Source organism: Daucus carota, chromosome 7, assembly GCF_001625215.2.
Source record: "Daucus carota subsp. sativus chromosome 7, DH1 v3.0, whole genome shotgun sequence".
Classification (NCBI taxonomy): domain Eukaryota; kingdom Viridiplantae; phylum Streptophyta; class Magnoliopsida; order Apiales; family Apiaceae; genus Daucus; species Daucus carota.
In genome coordinates this window covers 9,143,528-9,166,684 of record NC_030387.2, presented here as the reverse complement: position 1 = coordinate 9,166,684, position 23,157 = coordinate 9,143,528, and the positions used below count along the sequence as shown (strand labels likewise).

The following is a 23,157-nucleotide window of genomic DNA, read 5'->3' as shown; positions in this document are numbered from 1 at the left end:
TTATGATTTGTTTGTAAGTCAGAACTATTGTAAAAATATATAGGTTCTCCTTTTCAGACTGGTTTCTGTAAAAAAAAAAATTGTTACACATGTTGGATCATCCGACAGTGGCGATGCAGTATAAAATACACCGTTACAGTCATTAATGGCTTCAAATAAACTATTGTAATCAAATCATTCCTTTTCTCTTATGTATCATGCCAAAGTATTAAATTTTTTCTATCAAATTTTAATATATATTGAGTAGGATATGTGACGTCAACTTCCATTAGATTATATTTATAAATGTATTTTATATTAGAATTATTAGAATCTGATATAAATTTGGCTTACTAATTTGAAAATATATTAGATAAAAATAATTTTGTGATAGTACGATTTATATGATTCTAGAATTAAAAACTGGTAGGAAATATTTATTTTGGATTAAAAAAATTATAAACATGTGAAAGACAGAATTTGTTTTGGATTCAGAAAAGAAATTATAAACATACAAGTAGATATCAGTTGTCTTATAGAATTAGAAATTAATTTTGTTATAATGTAACGGTACCTATTTATTCCATACGATCTGGATGATAAGATTTTGGACCATGTGACAACGCAACCAAATTATCTTCCTCACGCTTGTATAAAACAAATTTAGTATTTTTAACAAATTAAAAACGTATTAGCAAAATACATACACAGAAAACTATCTGCATATATACAACACAGAAACTCCACCGACTTAAATTCCTTGTTTTCCATGAAACCTCACCGTCACCGTCATTACTCGACGGCGATGAACCAGAAAACCTGGCCCAACTCCGCAGACACTTCCCACTACACCGCCCTATCATTCTACCACAAAACCCGCATCGACAAACCACAAAACAACCGCCCCCATAAGCGCGTATCCTCCACACGCCGCTGGGTGTGGGTTCCAAAAATATCGCCGGAGGCCGAATCCCGACCGTCGGATCCAAAACGCGATTTTTCCATGCTACCTAACGATATTATCGTAAGGATCGCCGGGGGTTTCAACCACCCCACGCTGGAAGCGGCGTCGCTGGTGTGCCGCGCGTGGTGCGACGCGCTGCGGCCTTTGAGTCAGGCCATGAGGTTTTTGGCGTGGGGGAAGAAGTATAAGCATGGGAGAGGTGGTGTTGAGGTTGATCATGAGAGAGCTCTTGACTATTTTTTGAGAGGGGTGGCGCGTGGCTCCACTCTCGCTATGGTTGATGCTGGGTTGCTTTATTGGGATATGGGGAAGAAAGAAGAGGGGATGAAGTTTTATAGAAGAGCTGCTGAGCTTGGTCATCCTGCTGGTCAATGCAATTTAGGTCTTTCTTACTTGCAAAGTATGTACAAGTTTTTAATATTTAATATTTGTCTTGAAGTTTTTTTATTATTAGTTTTGCTAGCTTAATGTGCCTGTATTGATGTTTTTTTATCTCAATTTTGATGATTCCTTTGAAGAGTTTTTAACTTATTTTATGTGAAAGAGTTATATGCTTATGTGTTTTTAGTAGTTTAGTTGGTATAAATTGATGTTGTTGTTGTTGCTAGTGTAACTCGTTATTTGTTAAAAAGTTGTGATGCTTATTCTTCTTCTGTTAGTTTTTCAGTATAATTTGATGTGTTGTTGCTAGTATATTGATACCATTATTGCTTTGGAGGGTTATGAATTTCAATTCATGATATAACATATATTGTGTGTTACTGTACTGGTTCTGTTGTTTAAATTTTTGTGATTCATTGTTGATATTATATTGATTTGTTTGTTGAACTGGAGGTTTATTGTTGTAGTTGGTTCAAGAGTAGAATTTTGATTTAATTATATGGCTATGTTGTGTAATTTCATGATTTGTTTTTTGTTGCGATGATTATATGGTTGTTGTAATCAATGCAGTTGAATCACCGGACTTAAAGGAAGCAACTAAATGGTTGTATAAAGCAGCAAACTCGGGCTACGTACGTGCTCAGTATCAACTAGCTCTGTGTTTGCAGCATGGTCGTGGGCTGAAACGTGATTTGTGTGAAGCAGTATGTTCTATTTAATCTTTTATACTCCCTTCAGTACTAAATGATTATACATTTCAGAATATAGTCATTTCCTTTTTATTTTTGACGATGCAAGCTTATATGTCTTACAAAATTAGTATCTGTTCTAATAATTCTTGAGGTGAATATAAAGCTTTTTTCAGAATATAGTCATTTCCTAATTGGCATATAAAGGCACAATATTTGACATATGACATGTACTTAAGAGTGCTCGAACAAATAGAGGAAATCTAAAAACTGTATTTTACATTAGTGTAAAGAACAGAAAGTAAACTCAAAAATTTTGAACTGATGGCGTAAGATTCACTGATCATTTGGTTTGCTAATTGCGTGTGATGGTAGTTGTCATCTCAAGTTGCCAGTGTAAAGGAGTTATATTTATCAGGTCGAACATTGTTTTGTTATTATGTTTAGTTTTGTATGAAAGTAGTTGGATTAGTTTATCGCATTAGCATTTTCCTTGACAATAGGCACTATTCTGCTGTGCTACAAACTTTCACATTCTGAATAGCTAAACTTGCAGGCCTTGTACTCATTCCGTCCTTTCCATTTTATACGTGCTGCAGTGTCTTGCACATTCTGATGGTTTCCTGTTTTTCATAGGCTAAATGGTGTATTAAAGCTGCAGAAGGTGGGTATGTGCGTGCTATGTACAATACTTCCCTGTGCTATCAGTGTGGTGATGGCGTAGCACAGAGCTACCAGCAGTCAAAGAGCTGGATGAAGCGAGCTGCTGACCGTGGACACAGTAAAGCGCAGTTTGAGCATGCACTTGGCCTTTTTGCGGTATGTTTATTGATCTAATTGAACTTGCATAGATTCTATATTACAATATTTTGTGAGATTAACATTTAACAAAGTGTACTACATAGCACCAATTTTACCGTCATGGTTACTGAGTTGCTTCTAGAATGTTTCACAGCTCTGGGGATATTTTATTAATTCGATTACAAAAGTAGTTCTCTTCAATTCTCATGTCTTTCACATTCTATGATCTATCTTGGTATTGGTTTAACAGTTCAATAAACATGACATTTCCCTGGGTAGCTTAATTATTATTCTCTATGTATGTAGTTTACGGATTTATTTGTGAATCCTGACCGGGATACCAATCTAATGGTTCAGTTTAGAAGAAAGAGGGCTGTTATTTCTTTTCAGATTGCTTTAATGTGTTTATAATGTCCTTTCTCGACATGTTATCATGAAATTTGGTGGATTAATGGAAATTATTACATCACAGGAAGGGAAGCTGAAGGCTGCCGCAGTTTACTTGGAGCTTGCCGCGCGGGCAGGGGAAACCGCTGCAGGTCATGTCAGGACTGCTCTATTTGAGCAGATGTCGCCAACTTCACAGGAAAGAACTATTCAACTTGCTGATAACTGGCGTCCTTTGCCTGCAGTGCACTAAATCAATTAGCATGCTAGAACTCAGAAGAACTATGAAACTGTTTGTTTCCTGAAGGTTTTGTTCGACCCTTTCTTTCTCCTTGTGCATCCTGACTTCCACTTTGTTGTCTTTTTAAAGTTATGTTGAGTGACAACTTGTAAATACTTAAATCTCAAACCATTCGATGTAACAAATTTGCAACATGTATCTACAATAAAAAAGCTTTGCAAGCAATGTATCAAGCAACTTTGATCCCAGTTCCTTTTTTATGCTCTTCTCGATTGATACATCCAGCACCCAGAGATTTCACTGATGCACTGACATGCTAACCCCTCCTTGTGTGGATTTCTCTGACTTTTTTGCTAGACTTTTCTGATTGGAAAAAAAAAACTCATTTCAGGATTTTTTTTTTTCACATTCACATAATATGTTTTAGACATAAGTATTTACTATGTGTTTAACACTCCTTATTTGCAGAAATAAATTTATTTTAAAAAAAAAGTAATAGAAATGAGTGATTTATTTATGAAAATCAACACTAACAGGGTCCAGAAAACATGTCTCTAACCTGCAGAATCTGCAATAAACTGACAACTCACTTGTAAACAAATCAATACTACTATTGCTGTAGAAGTTTAGGCAGTACTATCGAATCTATTGCGTCTAAAAAAATCAAATAACTTCACAAAATAAACAAAGTATTTATTTAACACTATGAAGGGAAGGTATTTCCCGGTCTAAGTATGATCCAAAGTCTGCAAATTCTATGTATCAGCTTTAATCAATATAATGGCTGAGAGCCCCTATGACATTTTGACAGAAATATCCCCTGAATGATAAACAGAAAGGCGACGTATTGCATTTGAAATTAATTCTTTGAACTCCGGTGACTGAGTTGTGTAGGTACGCTCTGCTCCCTGAAGAGTTGTCAACATTCGTCCATGCTCAGAAATCTCATCCTCCGCGACAGACAGTGCAAGGTAACAAAGAAGAACGACTCCATGAAACTTTGCTATTTCATTTGCCCTCAATAATCTCATCAGTGATTGCATACCGCGGTATTCAATGATTGTTTTTGTGTGCTGAGCACAAAGAAAATTATCCGGACAAGTAAATTTTCCAAGGGCAATAGCAGCTTCTGTTGACACCTCTTGGTTCTGGTTACCCAGCTGCTCAACTATTGGAACAAGCACCCGAGTCTCTCGTGCAGGAAAGGTTCTAGCTAAGGAACCAATTGATCTCATGGCAGGAATCTGCAATGCCGGGTTGTTTGAATCTTTAATTAACTTGACCAGCTGATCCACAACAGCCTTTGCAGCAGGGGAATTCGTCTTGAAAGCTGCTCGCCTAAGTTCAGCATCTGACTCAGCTGCAGCTGTAATCTCCATAATTGTCAACAAACAATTCAACCGCAGTTCCCCATTTGCCGTCTCAATGAGTTTAGCCAAACATAGCAGCCCCTTCGTCTCAGTAATCCTCCTACTATTCGAGACACTACCTCTAGCAAGCATCCTAAGAGCCTGAGAGCAACTAATCTTCAACTTCAGCTTCATTTCCGGAGTCTCATTCCCTCTCTCTCTCCTCCCATAACCACCTCCCCCACCTTCCAACCCCCCGGGCTTATAACCAAACGAACCAAAACCATTCCTCCCAATCTGCTTATTAATCTCTACAATTGAATGCAAACTCTGCTTCCCACCACCTCCCCTCAAATCATCAACAAACGTCTCAAACGAAACCAACGTGACCAAAGGCCTAATCGCATTCTCCCTAGCAAAATCCTCCCTCACCCCCGCATCAAACTCCGCCATCCTAGCCACCAAATCCGCCACCACAACCTGCACCCTCATCACCGCACTCCCCAAAACCCCCACAATAACCCCCACCCCCATCTCCCCCGCGATCACCCTCACCCTCTCCCCATCATCCGCCAAAATCAGAAGCGCATTCGCCACCGCAACCTGCCCATTCGGAGAATCACATTCCTTCAACATCTTAATCAAAGCCCCCACTCCCCCTTCCTCCACAATCATCTTCTTATTCCTCTCATTATCCTTCGCCACAGACGCCAACTCATTCACCGCAGAAATTCTTCCTTCAAACCCCCCTCGATAAATCGAAGCCACCAACGACCACACCCACGATAACATCGGATCATTAGTCGCTATAGGCGGTAACGATAAAATCACACCACCACCATCACAATCAAACAAATTAAGCATCCACTTCAAATCACCAATAGAAGCATCTAACAAACTAAAAACCCTCTTAAAATCAGCGGCGCTCACAATACTAAAAAGCCGCCGCAGAATATTCCTCCGGCGACACTTGTGAACGAGCGCCAACGCCTTGGACAAATTCTTATCAACTTCGGCGACAATACGACGCACCGGAGTGTCGTATAAGGAAGCGGTGGTCGTGGCGTAGCGAGCGGCGGAGCGGAGCATGAGGGTTATGCGTTCGGCCTGGTTGTCGACCGCAGAGCACTCGGACTTGAAGGAGGTGGCGGCGGCAGCGGCGTGGCGGAGGCGGTCGGAGAGGATGATCGGGACGGAGAGGAGCTGGGCGAGTGGTGTGGGGTCATCCGCCGCCATTGATTGTGTTTGTGTGTATAGGTTTGGGATTGTATGTATAGGTTGTGTTGTTTAAGGTAAGGGAAGTGTTGTAGAAGGGAATGTAGGATTTTGTGTTGAGAGAAGTGTGTTTTATTGTCTTGATGAGATGGTCAGATGGTGGGGTGTTTATGGTGAGTCAGACTGTACAAGTACAAGTCTAGTCATACTTGCTCATTAGAGGGGCTGTCTGCTTCTGGCTTCTGCTTTTCTTGACCCGTTTGTGTAAAAAAGTAGAAGCACTTTTAAGAAGCTGAGAATGCTAGCTTCTGTCTCACAGCTTCTGCTTCTTTTCCAAACACTTTATTAACTTATTTACTTCTCACTTCTATTCCACTTTTTTACTTTAAGTATAGAATCACTTTTTTTAAACTTAGCCAAACGCCCCCTAAGATTGACCACCTCACTTCGTTTACTCCGTCTGCTTCAATTTTTACAATGAGATTAATCATATTAATATAAGTTATATTTTTAAGTAAATATTTAAGTCAATCTATGTATAAAGTCTTACTCCAATAGAAACCTAACCTCTTTATCCTGAAAACTAAAAATCAAACTGAAATATCATTAAATTCTAAAGCAAATACCACTAAATTCTTAAACAACCTCATCTCTATCTTCATCTTCACCAAACCCACCTACATCTTCACCAACCCCATCTCCACCACCACCACCTCCGTCGTCGCCTCCTTCATAACCACTACCACCTCTATGCCGCCCGTCCCCTCCATAACCACCACCTCCACCTCCATTATTTCTCTAACAACACAACCTCCACCTCCATCTTCATCAGTCCCATCTTAATCGTTGTTTCAACCTCCTTCAGCCCCGTTCATACTTATTTCTCCACCTCGACTCAACTTCAAATGTGGAGCCGCCACTATTCCGGCAACGCTCCAACCCCCTACTTCAAGCCGCCCAAACCTCCGCTACAATCATCTTTCTTTCATCTCCACCTTCACCTCCACCATTTCCACCACTATCACCACCATCTGAATCGAAAACGTTAACAGATCTGGAGATTCTAAGCTGGAACATATCTGGAGATTAAATTTTCACTAATTCATGCAACACAGATCACTAAACCTTAAAGAGAATATTACTAAATTGTGCTGAAAATATCACTAACTTGTATTGGTTTCTAGTTTTTATTTTAAGATTGGTTCCTATTTGATCATGAGCCTATATATATATATATATATACTGTATATAATTCCATGAGCGTCGGACATGAGATGAAAACTTTTATATATGTGATTTAAATGTTGTGAAGTGTTTGTATGATAATATTACTCTATGTAAATTTAAATACATAATATTACTTGTGAACGAGCGCCAACGCCTTGGACAGATTCTTATCAACTTCGGCGACAATACGACGCACCGGAGTGTCGTATAACGAAGCGGTGGTCGTGGCGTAGCGAGCGGCGGAGCGGAGCATGAGGGTTATGCGTTCGGCCTGCTTGTCGACCTCCGAGCACTCGGACTTAAAGGAGTTGGCGGCGGCGGCGGCGTGGCGGAGGCGGTCGGAGAGGATGATCGGGACGGAGAGGAGCTGGGCTAGTGGTGTGGGGTCATCCGCCGCCATTGATTGTGTTTGTGTGTATAGGTTTGGGATTGTATGTATAGGTTGTTTTGTTTAAGGTAAGGGAAGTGTAGAAGAAGGGAATGTAAGATTTTGTGTTGAGAGAAGTGTGTTTTATTGTCTTGATGAGATGGTCAGATGGTGGGGTGTTTATGGTGAGTCAGACTGTACAAGTACAAGTCTAGTCATACTTGCTCATTAGAGGGGCTGTCTGCTTCTGGCTTCTGCTTTTCTTGACCCGTTTGTGTAAAGAAGTAGAAGCACTTTTAAGAAGCTGAGAATGCTAGCTTCTGTCTCACAGCTTCTTTTCCAAGCACTTTATTAACTTATTTCTCATTTCTACTCCACTTTTTACTTTAAGTATGGAATCACTTTTTTTAAATTTAGCCAAACGGCCTCTAAGATTGACCACCTCACTTCGTTTACTCCGTCTGCTTCAATTTTTAACAATGAGATTAATCATATTAATATAAGTTATATTTTTAAGTAAATATTTAAGTCAATACATATATAGAGTCTTACTCCAATAGAAACCTCTTTATCCTAGAAACTAAAAACCAAACTGAAATATCACTAAATTCTAAAGCAAATACCACTAAATTCTTAAACAACCCCATCTCCATCTTCATCTTCACCAAATCCACCTCCATCTTCACCAACCCCATCTCCACCGCCACCACCTCCGTCGTCGCCTCCTTCATAACCACTGCCACCTCTATGCCGCCCGTCCCCTCCATAACCACCACCTCCATCTCCACCTCCACCTCCATTATTTTTCTAACAACACAAGCTCCACCTCCATCTTCATCAGTCCCATCTTAATCGTTGTTTCAACCTCCTTCAGCCCCGTTCATACTTCTTTCTCCACCTCGACTCAACTTCAAATGTGGAGCCGCCACTATTCCGGCAACGCTCCAACCCCCTACTTCAAGCCGCCCAAACCTCCGCTACAATCATCTTTCTTTCATCTCCACCTTCACCTCCACCATTTCCACCACTATCACCACCATCTGAATCGAAAACGTTAACAGATCTGGAGATTCTAAGCTGGAACATATCTGGAGATTAAATTTTCACTAATTCATGCAACACAGATCACTAAATCTTAAAGAGAATATTACTAAATTGTGCTGAAAATATCACTAACTTGTATTGGTTTCTAGTTTTTATTTTAAGATTGGTTCCTATTTGATCATGAGCCTATATATATATATATATATATATATATATATATATACTGTATATAATTCCATGAGCGTCGGACATGAGATGAAAACTTTTATATATGTGATTTAAATGTTGTGAAGTGTTTGTATGATAATACTCCCTCCTTCCTTTCCCTTTTTAGTTGTTACCTTTGGATTTGTGCCGGTTAAATTGATTAATATTTGACTGAAATTTATTAATATTTTATTAAGTGAAAAAATAAAAAAAAATATCAACAAAAATAATTTTTAATCTACTTTAAGATGTAATTTTTAGTTTTTTTCAAATAATAAAAGAGTGATTTAAAATTTTGGTCAAAAATTAGGTAATTTGACTAACAGAAAATGGAAATGAAACAACTAAAAAAGGAGGGAGAGAGTTTAGATAAGTATAGATAAGCTGCAGAGTAAGATAAGTAGCCGAAAAAGGTTGATTGTTTATTTATTTTTATTTTTTTTGTAAGAAGGTTGATTGTTTATTTAATGGAGAGGAATTGAGTAATTCATTTTAGGAATAATTGGTGTAAGTTTTGGGAATAGTTCTCCAAATTTTGGAATGTGGGGTTAGGTAGATCCGATATTAAGAATATTTGTGAAGGTGTGATAAAAGATTTGATTAATATGATGGATGGAAAATATGAGCTATTTGAAAATTATTCCCGAGTCTAGATAATGTTTGAAATTTATGTATAAGTGATGAAGAAGGATCAAAATTTCTTCTGTACACAAAACTCCTTCCATTAACATCAGTCATTTATTTATCACGTTATTTTGAAAAATAATTTGAGATACTAAATTTAAATACATAATATCACTCTATGTAAATGTGAGAAGTAAAAATTCAATTTTTACTATTATTCGGAAAGGATATTGATAATCAATTTGAGATTCTAAGTGGATTAAATTCTAGTGATTTCTAGATTTATTTTACTCACTATTATCTTTTAGTGTGTATATATCCGTGTGATTCCTAAATATATTTTACACACTATTATTTTTCAATGTGCTATCTACGTCATAATATTGACAAAGATCTCCATTCTTTATTAAAAATCTATTATCTGGATAAAAATAATTCGCGGACGGGACACGGGAAGACCCAAAACCGAAAAGAGTTTGGCAGTTTTGATAATAGAAGAGTGAAGTGTACTTGTATAGTTGTATACAATACATATGTGCAGTAGAAGAATGGATATGTGTAGGAGGATAAACGTGCGTAGGCAGGCTTGGCTGTAATTTACAAATGTCATGAAACGGCCAAAGTAAACGCAATAAAGAATACAAGTTGGGTACGCAATAACGCAAGTACATAGAAATATATGATTTTACAAAGTTTCACCTTTCACATGTTTACTATTCTGTCCCTCCTGCTCCTGCTCTTCCAGCCTCACCCATTTTCCTTTTTTCTCTATCTTTGCCAGCTTCCGGACTTGTCAAATTAGCATAGAATTATTACAATTTATAATGTAAAAAATGGGGTATAATTTAGAATAATATGGAAGCGAATGCTGAAATCATAACGCATATGCTCAAGTGAGATTAACAAATACAGAGAATCCTTGACACCAACTGCATCACAAGAAAATTCAATTACACAAAGCAATCTACTGCATAAGCTGTGACCCAGGGTTCTGCTTCACAAAGCAGCTCTCTTGCTTCTGCAATACCAAGTTGTGACCAACCACTTAGCTGCCTCGTCCAAATTACACTTCTTGTGTTTTTGTTCTAAACAATGAACAATGTTCATAAATCACATTAACTAATCACAAGAGTTATCATCTCCAAGAAAGGCCAAGGCATCACAATATCACATATCATGTAACTACAAACTTCAAACTCAGGTAATGAATTTCTCTTCCTTAACTCCTACTAGTATCTTTCACAAACCTTATCACACAAAATTCACTCATATTCTTTTCTTGCTACAGTTAGTTTCTCTCAACCACACAAAATGTTAGCGACCACAATACCATAAAAAAGAAGACAAGGTTTCACTGCAACACTAAAAGGAAACTAATAATACAGTACAGTTATAATGAGCTTGTGAAGAATATGTAGGAACTCTACAAATTTTCAAATCTCTTAAAAAAGACAGACTAGAGTGATAACTGATGTCCTAATGCTAATGTACAGCAATGTCCTTACTGGCAACAAAAAAGTGTTACTAAACTGGTGCAAACCTAGGAGCTAAAATTGTCCCATATTTACACACTTCCGCAGTTTGCAAATTTATATACCTGAAAACTCCAGCGAACTTTACCTCAGCTTTCAACTCCCTGTCCTGTAGAGTATAATAGTTAATAAATAACTTTAATTTTTGGACAAACAAACAGCATACTGCATACATATAGTTTAGATCATAAACATGCACTTCAATGTTCATAGCAACATTCAAGCAGAGAAAGAGCCAGACATTTATACCAATTATGTAACATATGAAGTTTAGAAACTAACAAAGACCACGGGAAACCTAAAAGATATGCCAGAAAGAGACATACTCATCAGATACCATAGTACAGATAAAAGAGACAGTCAAGTTCTTAACTGCATGTAGCATCCTCTTAATCTGAACCAAGATTCTAAGAAACAGAACCTGCAGATTAATAGTTTTTTAAAGGCAAATGCTAGAATGTAAACAAAGACTAGGTGCTCTTAATCTCTCAAGACATGAGCATTTTTTATGAACCCATCCTCCCTCTTCTCCTACACTATTCTATTCTTTGACACGAGCTTGACCGTTACCATCGGTTTTATACCTTCCCTACCTGGCTACCTCTCTATTGACACAGATGAACTAGAATGTACTCAACATCTGTTTCCATTTTGATGTCATTGGTAATAAATTTTCTCATTTCAAATGTAGAAAAATGCTATAAAAAGAAACTTAAAGTGTTTCTTTTAAGTTCTAATCAGGTTAAAAACTATTAAAGGGGGTAAACCTCAAGAGTATTACACAATATTTTATATTCACAGCATATAATTACATTGAACATTAAAATAAACAGAACATATGTACTATTTATATACTTTTACATATAAACTAGATTGTTTAGTGAAAACAATTATTACACTTTATTTTTGAATAAAAAGAGCAGCTCCAACCAAACCCAGCCATAATGTCAAGACCACCCAGAAAGCCTGATTCTTCTCCAAATCAACTGGTGGCCGCCACACCAAAAAGTCCCCGACGAAGTCTTTGCTTGAAGGCAGTTGGTTTGTCGTCGAACGGTTTAATCTACCATCACTATCCTTGTATTTATCATTCCATGTTCCTGCATAGCTGCAGATGTGATGATATCATTTGTCAAATCCTCTATTCAAATGAAAACCCAAGTGCCTCAAAGTTACTGATACAGGGCACCACGGTGACAAGTGACCACAAGAACGATGAATGTTATCTAAAGAAGGGCCAAGATGTATAAAGCTATAGGTAAGCAAAAGAAACTCACTTGTCGTAACTTGAACCTATAAGCGGGATGGTAACCATCTCTTCCTGAGATATCTTAAGCTTTGGTGCTTGCAATATATACCGAAGTTCAGCAGCTTGGCGCCGAATACTAAAACTCGGATGTTTAAGTTCTAGCTGGCGGTAAAGCGCAATGCAATCTTTATGTCGGTTATTAGCTTCATAAGCCATCGCAAGCCATATTTGTATCTGAAACTCACAACCCATTTTTTGCATAAGATTTTGATAAATCAACTGCATATAGATCATAATGGTCAAAAAGATAATATCTTTCAGAAATCGAACCAACCTCACCACCAAACAAAGTAGGCCTGGGAATAATAGTGAGTGCACCTTCTAAAAATTCAATGGCACGCCCATACATACCCTTCCCATACGCCCTCTGACCCAAATCAAACATCAACTCAGCAGTTTTCCTTCTCTCCGCTTGCTCCTTCGCCACCTACATTCCCATATCAAAAATAAAATACCAGCAACATATAACAACAATCACTAAATTGAACCACTACCAAAATGAAAAAAACCTTATCAATTCAAGTACAAATTATCAAACTCTACACGTAAATTAAGTCAAAGATCACAAACAGAACTAGACTATCAATCTTAAGTTGCATAGAGGTCCAATCCCATAATTTCTAGTATCCAGTTCTTTCCATTAACATCACTGCGAATTTCCACATTTTATACATACAAGTAGATTCCAATGAAGCCAAAGCATCACTTTTGATAGCTCTCATAGGAGAGATTTAAACTACCATAACCAATAAACCTCCGAGAATACCACACTGATCTGTACCAATAATCAAGTCCATCTCATATATTAAAAATTGTGCCTAGAATATTCCCAATCAGATCCCAACATCAGAACAGTTATTTGCATATATCACCTACAACAGCTCAGCAAAAAACAACAATAAAAATCACGCCTCTTCAAAATACACAACTAACCAAGACACTAGAATTAAGAAACTCGGCTTATACTAGTTTCGACAAAAAACCATTTCACAAGCACAAACGAAAAATGACTAATCAAGACACTAGAATTAGCAAACTCAATATACTCCAAATTCACAACAATTTGGTAAATAATCGTATTCCACACACAAGTAACACGAAAAAAGGCGAACCTTCTCGAGCTCTTTTCGAACTCTCATCTTCTTCTCCTCCTCACTCTCTCCACTCCCCTCCCCATCCTCCTCCCCAATTTCACTCACCAATTCCTCCGCTTTCTTCTCCAACTCCTTCATCTCCTGAATCTCTTTTACTCTCTTCTTCATCTCCTTCTCCCAATCATAACTATCCACCTCATCATCATCAATTCCATTACTCTCATCGTCGCTCGAGCTCTCGTAATCCACCGCATTATTCACCTTCGAATTCACCTTTCCGCTCCGATTTAATCTCTTGATTTCGCTATGTTTATCGAATTCGAAGCCGTTCGAGGCGATCAGAGCGTTGAGATTAAGAATCGGCGATTGTTGAGATAAAGACTCCTTTTTGAACAGGTTAAGCAGCAGTTCGGCGCGGTTTTTTCGGTCGGTTATAATTGTTCGCGGAGAGATTATGTCGAGTAACGATAAGTTTCCGGCGGCGGCCATGTTTTACGGGACCGGAGATTCTGACACCGGAACGACGGCGTTTTTCAAGTGTTTGATTTTTTTAATATTTTTTGGAGTGGAGATTTGGTTTAGTTTGCATGCTATGATATTTTCCATTGATGGTACTGATTGTGGAAAGACGGTATTACCCTTGGGATATGTAGATGGTTTGGATACGGTGAAGAAGAATGGAGGGTAGTCTTGTCAGAAACGAAACCAAGACGTGGCACTGTTTAAATGAATGGCTTGTGGCTAGTGTTAACCGGAAGCTCTCACGGATGCACAAGTGCTTGTCTACACTTCTTGCCGTTCGAAATAGAAATTGGACAAGAAGTTGTATCTATATAATTTGGTTCCTCGGGATTAGGCTTGTCAATGGACCTAAGATCCAGTCCGATCCAATCTAATCCGAGATTTAATAAACGGGTACAAAGTTTTAATAAAAATATTTGATCTGTTATAAATCTGATTCGATAAGAGCGGATACGGATTTTTTATGATCCAATCTGTTAAAAACCTGATCTGACTTATATGTTATATATATTAAAAAAATCTAAATTATAAGTAATTTAAAGTCGTGCCTTAATTTAAAATGCAAGGTTGTCGAGATTAAAGAAAAGAGGAGAAATATAATTGTGATATACGGCAAACTTAGTATTCTGTGATATTACCATGCATAATTATCATTTAATAATATATGTCAATACACTTTGCAAAATAGCTAGAGTAAACATTAGTACTCCCTCCGTCCCATCAGGATGCTTACGTGCACTGTTTGCACGCATTTTGAGACTCTCGTAAAGTATAGTTCTATTACATATTTTTAATTTTTTCTTTTTTTGAATTAAAGTTTAAACATCAAACTTTTTTTGGGGATTTTTTTTAAAAATAAATATATAATGTAAGTATACTTTATAGGAGCATTAAAATGCGTGCCAAAAAGTAACGTAAAGAACCTGGTGGGACGGAGGGAGTATATATAAAGCAATATACAAAGTCATGGGGTAATGATATCAACACTGACACACCCATGTGACAAGGGACAAGTCAACTTCTAACACTTTACTCTAGTATGCAGGATCAACTAGTTAGTGATAGTGGTATGGTGGTGTACTGCACGAGGTAAGACCATAGCCAGGACTTGCACTATAGCAACTGTACCCCTTGCTCAACAGTGCTAATATTACTACACTATAAATACATGCATTTTCACAAAAGAGGAGGACACGCTCACTAGTATCAAGCATTTTCACAACATACAAAATATACACTCTCTCTACTATCACAAATATTCACTCTTCAAAGCATATAAAATCACATATCTCTCTAATTCTCTACTTATGCTCTTATGTTCCGATCACTGATTATCACGCCGGAGGCGCTTCACGGGACACCCCCGTGCGGCGTTGTTTTGCAGGTCCCGAGCCTATCTCAAACCACCCGAAGCAATGACAACGGACACATCTACGAGAGGAGGCGTTATCATTTGGCGCGCCAGGAAAGGGACTTTTTTCATTACAAAAAGCCTTCAGCACCTGCACGATTATTTATACAAAGGAAGCTAACACATGAATCAGTGAAAGAGGGTCATCAAAAAATAAATAAAATTACAATCTTCACCAAGTGGAAGCGGAGCATCATGCTATTTCATTTTTACTAGGTGGACACTATGCCACTTTTTTGGGTGGGGCACCATGCCACTTTTCAAACGGAGCATCACACCACTTTTCTAAGTGGAGCAACAAGCAACTCTTCAAGCCACCAAGTCAAACCAAGCAAAAAACAACATGCACATATCTCTCAAAAGCACACAAAAAAGTAACATGCAACTATCTCCCACAACCAAGCATCATGCATCTCACAAAATCAAGCAACAAAGCAACATGCATCCCACAAAACAAGCAACAAAGCAACATGCATCCCACAAAACAAGCAACAAAGCATCATGCACATATCACAAAACAAGCAACAAAGCATCATGCATCTCACAAAAGCAAGCAATAAAGCATCATGCACATATCACAAAAGCAAGCAACAAAGTAACATACAACTATCTTTACAACTTTTGGTCCATCTTTATTGCAGCAATTATAAGCATTCACATCCAATGAAGCAAGAATATCAACCTTATGGGTCCTCTCAACAAATTACTCTTATTTAATAAGAAGCATGATGGCGGAACAAGCTCATCTCTCTCACGGACACAACTACACCACTACATACAATATTATATATTTGGGAGGCACATGTTTTTTCTTTTTCCATATATTATTATATTCACAACTGTCCGGCCCTGCTCATATATCTATCATGATTACATCTAATTTGTATGTTTCAAATATCAGCGTACAGTACATATATCCACATTAATATTCATTAACATCTATAAATGCTCCACACTTTATCACTTATATGTCTTGATATGCCCTGTCAATATTGTTGCTAAAATTATTGCCAACTAGCATCACCCCTGCTATATGTTACCGTGTCCGCTACCTCCACTTAACCCGTTACCTTCCAATTTTCCCGTGTTCACCCAAGGCTAAACACCACCTGATGCATTCCTGTTGTCAACCTATCCCTTATATATATTTAACGCGGGCACATAAACTTTTGTTCACTGTTACAATATTACATATTCTTAACTACAACATTCCAACTCTATTTATTTCACTTTATTTTCTCCCAACAATTACTTTGTGTCTCTTAAAAATATTAGTTAAAGCAAAATATTCATATCACTCTATTTATTTGTCAAAAAAAAATAAATTACAGCTTCATTTCTTAAAGCACAACATGCAACATATTTATTTTTTATTCTCTGATGCATTATTGTTAATACTCCGTCATACAAAAAATTTAAGTGCATATTTGCATATTTATCACAATTTTGTTTGTTTGCCAAACATTTTCACATTTTAATACTTCAAAAAATTACACATTGCATTTGTTAATTCACACTTTTATTTACAAATTTCTATCGAAACTCTCGAAGGGGGCAGAATGTGTGGCTATATCTCCTGGATCAGAGCCTGTCACTTAAGTGCGGTATAACTTGGTTCACGTAGTTTGCAAGCTATTACGTGAGCTCGTGGGTTTACCCAGTGCACACCGAAGGGTAGCGGCTGCGGGTTCCTACATTAAAAAAAAAAATTCTATCGAAAGCAAAAAAGCATAACCAAATTTTAGATTCATATTTTCTGAAATTTTGCAAATTACCCTTTTTTTTAAGGGGCTGCTGCGACACATTTTTCTTAGTATAACTATAAAAAATATTATTCTCATTTGGAGAAAATATTAGTGCACATTTAATGCATTAAATCAAGCCCTGCAATTTTTATAAATTTATTTACTCTGTCCAATAATTATTTTATTGCAGAACCAATCATTTTAAATATTTCCAGCATATTCATCACTATTTTCACAATGTGGAGCACAACATCAAATTTAATTTTTTGTCAAATATTTTTATTTTACTCCCCAAATGCTATCCGCTACCACTTGAAACACACATATTATATTATTTAGTAAGCTTCACCTAGAGTTGCAAGTCAGAGCCTGAATAATTATTTTTCAGTTTTCTCTCCTTTTCTTTTTACCCCATTAACAATTCAAGGCAGGCTGATATTTTAACCTAATCTACGACTACATATATGTTATATCACTTGTACCGCTACCAAACTCATCACAGATTGCTGCTTACAGCTCTCCCGCGACGACACCTTTAAGAGCAGCCGCAATGGACAAGCCCATGTCCACTTTTATTTGGGTCCTACCAGCATGCCAGTTAGATAAAAACTGGACTTGGCAACATCACTCCAACGCAAAACTTAAAACGGACATGAGTTGGACCCACAATATACTCCTATTATATTATATAAATTGAAGTTGATGAAAAGCAGAACACATAAAATGAATAACATAATATATATTAAAGACAAGTGGCAGAGTTAGGCTCGGCCCGGGGAAGAGGGACGGGACAAATTTTCAGAATTGCTCCAGTGGTAAAATTATAAGCCAGGTCCGTTTCACATCTTCCAACGCAGCAGTTGGGCTTGCGTTGGAGATGCTCTAAGGTCACCTCCTTAAGCTCAAGCCCGTCACATCAGCCCTATTGGGCCCTCCACCTTTTATTTATGAACATTATAAGAGCAGCAGCACATACTAACTTATATATAAGACCGGGGACCGCTGGCTCTACAAACCTCTTCTTCACAACTGTTTACTCACAATTTCTAGATGTCTCATAGACTCAAACTGGATTAATGCAGTGCACACCATCATGATTGCGTAAAATTTGACATAGTAGCTCCTACAAAAGCTAGTACAATGCTCCTACAAAAGCTAGTACAATATTTTCACATTTGGCCGGGCCCATTTATCGACAAAAGTGATACAATATTTCTTCACATGGCTTGAAAAACAAAAGACTCTCACCATTCTCAACTTCTCAGCTTACTTTATTTTATTTTATTACTTTTTTCTCTTGTCCGGATAGAAACAATGAAATAGACACCAGCCTCTTTATTTAGCCCGCCAAATGAGTTCACTAACATGCTCTCTCTTCCTTTTCCGCAATCTGCATGGTTCCCCAATATATTGTCTGCTACGTCTTTCACATCCGCCATCTCGTTTTTTACAAATTATAACAAGCAAGCAGTTTATTATCCTTTATATTCTTATTTCCCGGGACAAAGCAGGCCACATCTCTTCTTATATATGCACATGTTGGCAGCTTCACTTATGTCACCGTAACCGCTATCAGGATGCTCATGCAATCTTCATATTATCACACTAAAATGCCTGGTATAATAAGCTGATTTGAATCCTAGCAAAAATGCACACGCCTGTCCGGACCCGCCAGCCTTTTGGCGTCACAAACATAACTATATATATCATAGAAATGCAAAATCCGCCATCACAAGTCAACATACTTCTCTCGCTACTTCATTCCGCCATCAATATCTTTACTGTTATTTATGCTTTCTCACAGCAAAATTCCACCAACATGCTTTTCCTGGTTATTTATTCACTCAGATTTTAAATTATTTTTTTCATGTACCCGCTCTAAACCAGACAATGGTGTATATATGTGTATTTGTCAGCCACTAGTTTACTCATCAACTCATTTTGGGAATGCCTGCCACCTCCGCTTGCCCTTCCATCTTTATTTATTCCCCATCATGGCAGTAGTACCCGCCACCCCTATTTAACAGGCCGCGACCTCTATAACTCGCATACAAGTCACATAATGATCACCGTCGTTCCGCGTTCAGCGTAATTTTATAACACTCTATGCATCTCTTTTTCCGACTCCATCACTTTTACAACAACTACGTGCACATCTGTCATCTCCTCTCTCACATACCAACAATCTTAATATTACAATAATATGGCACTTTGCGCATGATCATATATTTATACCGTTTATATGTTTGACCATGTTGAATATTATACCTGGACTTGTGATATCAGGAAGCTTTTTTTTTTTAATTTCAGCAACTACAAAATCTATCCCAGACCACTACCGGGCTCATCACCTCGGCACGGCCCATCACCTTTATTTGTATAAATAAATAAAATTCCAAGAGCTCATCACAATCACATATGTATATGTGTTCAACGGAAAAGGCATGTGTCCGCTACATCCATTTATATTTTATGAATACTATCATCACTCCATCTGATGGGCTACTATATCCTGCACTCCTCATTTTTTTTCTATTTTCTTCTCAATCCATCGTCACTGCAGTCTCTTTTTGTATATAGACAAAAGATCGTGGGTAGCAGACCGAAAAAAAAGAAGCTCCTCTTGCTTATACATATTTGCTAGTTACAATAACACCAACTTCATCCCAGCCATTCAGAATAGCAAGACAGTTAGCCGCCACTCTATGCATACCTATATGTGTGCTTAGGCAGCATAAATTTTAACAACAGCTAGGCATGTCACTTTTATTAACTTTCAGGCCCATCACCTTTAGAGGTATTGCATATTTATTATATAATCCGCTACCTCATTCCTCACTCAAAACCTTACCCACTATCTCATTCTTGTGACCCGCCAAGTCTCAGACACCGCTATCAAATGATTGCATTCATTGATTACATACGTCACTTGCTATTGCCATATCATATGTTTTAGTCTTGTACATCCGTGCAACAATCTTTCACATCTTTGGACAAAATTCATATAAGCACCAATTTTTTCACAAAATTTTCTCTTTCCCGATTGTTGTCCGCAACCAACACTGGGGGGCAACCAAGCACAAATTTTTTCACAAAATTTTCTCTTTCCCGAGTGTTGTCCGCAACCAACACTGGGGGCAACCAAACACAAATTTGTTCACAGCACCAATTTTTTCACAAAATTTTCTCTTTTCCGAGTGTTGTCCGCAACCAACACTGGGGGGGCAACCAAGCACAAATTTTTTCACAGCAACAATTTTTTCACAAAATTTTCTATATCCCAAGTGTTGTCCGCAACCAACACTGGGGGGCCAACCATCAAAATATTTACAAAATTTCCTTTCTCCGTGTTGCTCGCATCCAATATTTGAAAAGCCTCGAAACAATCTATTTTTCTACAAACTTTTCCCAACTCAATTTTCTTTTTTCTTACTTACTCCTCCCATCCGCTAAAGCAAATAGAAGGAGTAGGGGGGCAATGATATTACCATGCATAATTATCATTTAATAATATATGTCAACACACTTTGGAAAATAGCTAGAGTAAACATCAATATATAAAGCAATATACAAAGTCATGGGGTAATGATATCAACACTGACACACCCATATGACAAGAGACAAGTCAACTTCAACACTCTACTCTAGTATGCAGGGACAACAACTCGCTAGTGAGAGTGGTATGGTGGTGTACTGCACGAGGTAAGGCCATGGCCATGACTTGCACTATAGCAAATGTACCCCTTGCTCAACAGTGCTAATATTACAACACTATAAATACATGCATTTTCACAAAAGAAGAGGACACGCTCACTAATATCAAGCATTTTCACAACATACAAAATATACACTCTCGCTACTATCACAAATATTCACTCTTCAAAGTATACAAAATCACATATCTCTCTCATTCTCTACTTATGCTCTTATGTTCCGATCACTGATTATCACGCCGGAAACGCTTCACGGGACACACGTCACACACCCTCGTGCGGCGTTGTTTTACAGATCCCGAGCCTATCTCAAACTACCCGAAACAATGATAACAGACACATCTACGGCGTTATCACTCTGTTTATGGTTTACCTCATCAATGATAACAGACACATCTACGGCGTTATCACTCTGTTTATGGTTTACCTCATCAATGATAACAGACACATCTACGGCGTTATCACTCTGTTTATGGTTTACCTCATATATTGCACATGCCGAAGTTTACTAACATGAATGAACGGTGGAATAAAATTGCAAGTTTTGGAGTTTTATATTAGATTATTAATTATGTTAGATTGCATATTATATTTTTCTTTCAGTTTAATCTAAAATTGGTTAGTGACATTATTAACGTCTGATAGTTGGACAATGTAATTTACATTGCGTTATTTTTTTGGATTCTAATGAAATTTCAAAAAACTTAAAATACACCGAAAAATGCCACAAAATTCATCATTTTATGAAATCCGAATCATTTTATGAAATCCAAACAAATCCTTCATCATTTGAATACCATCAGATTTTAATGAATTTTAAACAATCTCAATTGAATACTATCGGATTTTAAAACATAATTTAAATTTTAATTGAATACCACCATATTTTGTAACATAATTTAAAATCCCAATTAAATACCCCAAGATTTTAATGAATTTCAAACAATCCCAATCGAATACCTTCAGATTTCATAAACGAAAAAAAATGCTTTAAAATCTTAATCGAATACACCCTGCTAACTACAATTAAAAATCTATTTATAAATAAAAAAATGATTTTCATTTTCAAAAAAAAAAATTAGAATGTGTTATGTTATAAAATAGGGTATGGTAGTGAAATTAACCTTATAATTTAATTGAAGTGAAAAAATCCAAGCTGCTGCCACCGGAAAAGGTCCACTTAACAACTGGGCTACACATTTGAGTGATCCCCTCCACACTACCATTTTTGACACCTTTTCCTCATCCTGAGCTTTTCTTATTTTCATTTCCATTATATATAATCATATCCTTATGGCTGATAACTTTTTCCATGTATGGGGACTAAACATTATCTCTGTTCTCAATCCTGTATAAATTGTAAAGCCTGATAGTTTCAGCAGATTTTTATATAATTGAATGTTGGGAGTACTCATCTGACATGGATTTATGAATTCGATAGGATGCTTGCATTTGGGCAATAAATATAAGAAGCTAACATTTAAGCAGAACTACATACAAACATAAATTCCCTGCAATCAAAAGTAAACACGAGCGAATTCAAGTTTCTGAATCAGGCACATTTGCATATTTATACTCAGTATTAGACGCAGATTCAGAGGCTGGAGAACAACTGTGATATAAGACATACCAGATCAAACACTAAGTTCTGTATTTATAAACATAATCACTAATGCAAATAAATATTATAATATACCTCATCATATTTAGTAAGAGCAGCTATTGCTGGATCCATTAACAGTATAATGTGATTAACATATAAAAGGGAAGCACAACGATGACACGGTCTAGTAACAGCATGCAGTGTACAGACATAGTTTAAGGCTATGTCTAACTTTGAGGTCTAGAATTATAGTTGTTAATTGCCAGAATTAAGGAAAATGAGTTTAAAACTACGATTCTGAGATTGCAGCTTATCAAGATTCTGCAGACCTCTGCTTAGCAGACAATACTGTTTAGTGGACAAGGTAAAGAGGTTCGTTGGTGGAAGAATGTAGATGTTAGAAGAAAAATCATGGAAAGGCACGAGAATGCAACAATTATACCCTACTGATCCACTAAAATATATGACAAGACAACAACCTGGTGGTGTCTTGCTATAATATAGTGATTAATTAGAGAGTAGCATAAACAGATTTCCTTCATAAATAGATATTGATTACCTACTTATAAAAAAAATAAGATATCGATTACCTAGGAAACCTAATACCAAGACAAATAAACACAAACCTAAGAGAGGATGGACCAAAATTGACTATAGAATGAGTCTTTAAGGTCAGCAAGTAAGACGAGCAATCCAGACTCAACTTCACCTACTTATCACTCATTTTCACACGTAACCTTGAAAAGATTGGAT

The 23,157-nt window shown here is 37.2% G+C and overlaps 3 protein-coding genes across 3 annotated transcripts; 1 reads left to right on the top strand and 2 right to left on the bottom strand.

The window, feature by feature from the left end:
• The first annotated feature begins 666 nt into the window (after positions 1–666).
• On the top strand, positions 667–3,690 carry LOC108193171 (F-box protein At1g70590). The gene is made up of 4 exons (XM_017359708.2): positions 667–1,343; positions 1,895–2,028; positions 2,650–2,832; positions 3,287–3,690. The coding sequence occupies exons 1-4, from the start codon at positions 749–751 to the stop codon at positions 3,452–3,454; spliced, it is 1,080 nt and encodes a 359-aa protein (XP_017215197.1). The 5' UTR covers positions 667–748; the 3' UTR covers positions 3,455–3,690.
• Positions 3,691–4,114: 424 nt separating this feature from the next.
• On the bottom strand, positions 4,115–6,154 carry LOC108203983 (uncharacterized). Its single transcript, XM_017373204.2, has one exon. The coding sequence runs from the start codon at positions 6,025–6,027 to the stop codon at positions 4,237–4,239; it is 1,791 nt and encodes a 596-aa protein (XP_017228693.2). The 5' UTR covers positions 6,028–6,154; the 3' UTR covers positions 4,115–4,236.
• Positions 6,155–11,769: 5,615 nt separating this feature from the next.
• Positions 11,770–14,143, bottom strand: LOC108193366 (uncharacterized). The gene is made up of 4 exons (XM_017359983.2): positions 13,429–14,143; positions 12,591–12,743; positions 12,285–12,490; positions 11,770–12,115 (listed from the first exon to the last, which is right to left on the bottom strand). Exons 1-4 carry the CDS (start codon positions 13,897–13,899, stop codon positions 11,908–11,910), a joined length of 1,038 nt encoding a protein of 345 aa, XP_017215472.1. The 5' UTR covers positions 13,900–14,143; the 3' UTR covers positions 11,770–11,907.
• Positions 14,144–23,157: the final 9,014 nt, after the last annotated feature.

Excerpts from the sequence above, each read along its gene's own strand:
- LOC108203983 (XM_017373204.2), bottom strand. The coding sequence starts at position 6,027 with ATGGCGGCGGATGACCCCACACCACTCGCCCAGCTCCTCTCCGTCCCG.
- LOC108193171 (XM_017359708.2), top strand. The coding sequence starts at position 749 with ATGAAACCTCACCGTCACCGTCATTACTCGACGGCGATGAACCAGAAA. Across the intron at positions 1,344-1,894 it reads AGGTCTTTCTTACTTGCAAA|TTGAATCACCGGACTTAAAG; the intron begins GTATGTACAAGT and ends TAATCAATGCAG. Across the intron at positions 2,833-3,286 it reads ATGCACTTGGCCTTTTTGCG|GAAGGGAAGCTGAAGGCTGC; the intron begins GTATGTTTATTG and ends ATTACATCACAG.
- LOC108193366 (XM_017359983.2), bottom strand. The coding sequence starts at position 13,899 with ATGGCCGCCGCCGGAAACTTATCGTTACTCGACATAATCTCTCCGCGA. Across the intron at positions 12,744-13,428 it reads TTCGAAAAGAGCTCGAGAAG|GTGGCGAAGGAGCAAGCGGA; the intron begins GTTCGCCTTTTT and ends ATGGGAATGTAG. Across the intron at positions 12,116-12,284 it reads ATAGGTTCAAGTTACGACAA|CTATGCAGGAACATGGAATG; the intron begins GTGAGTTTCTTT and ends TCACATCTGCAG.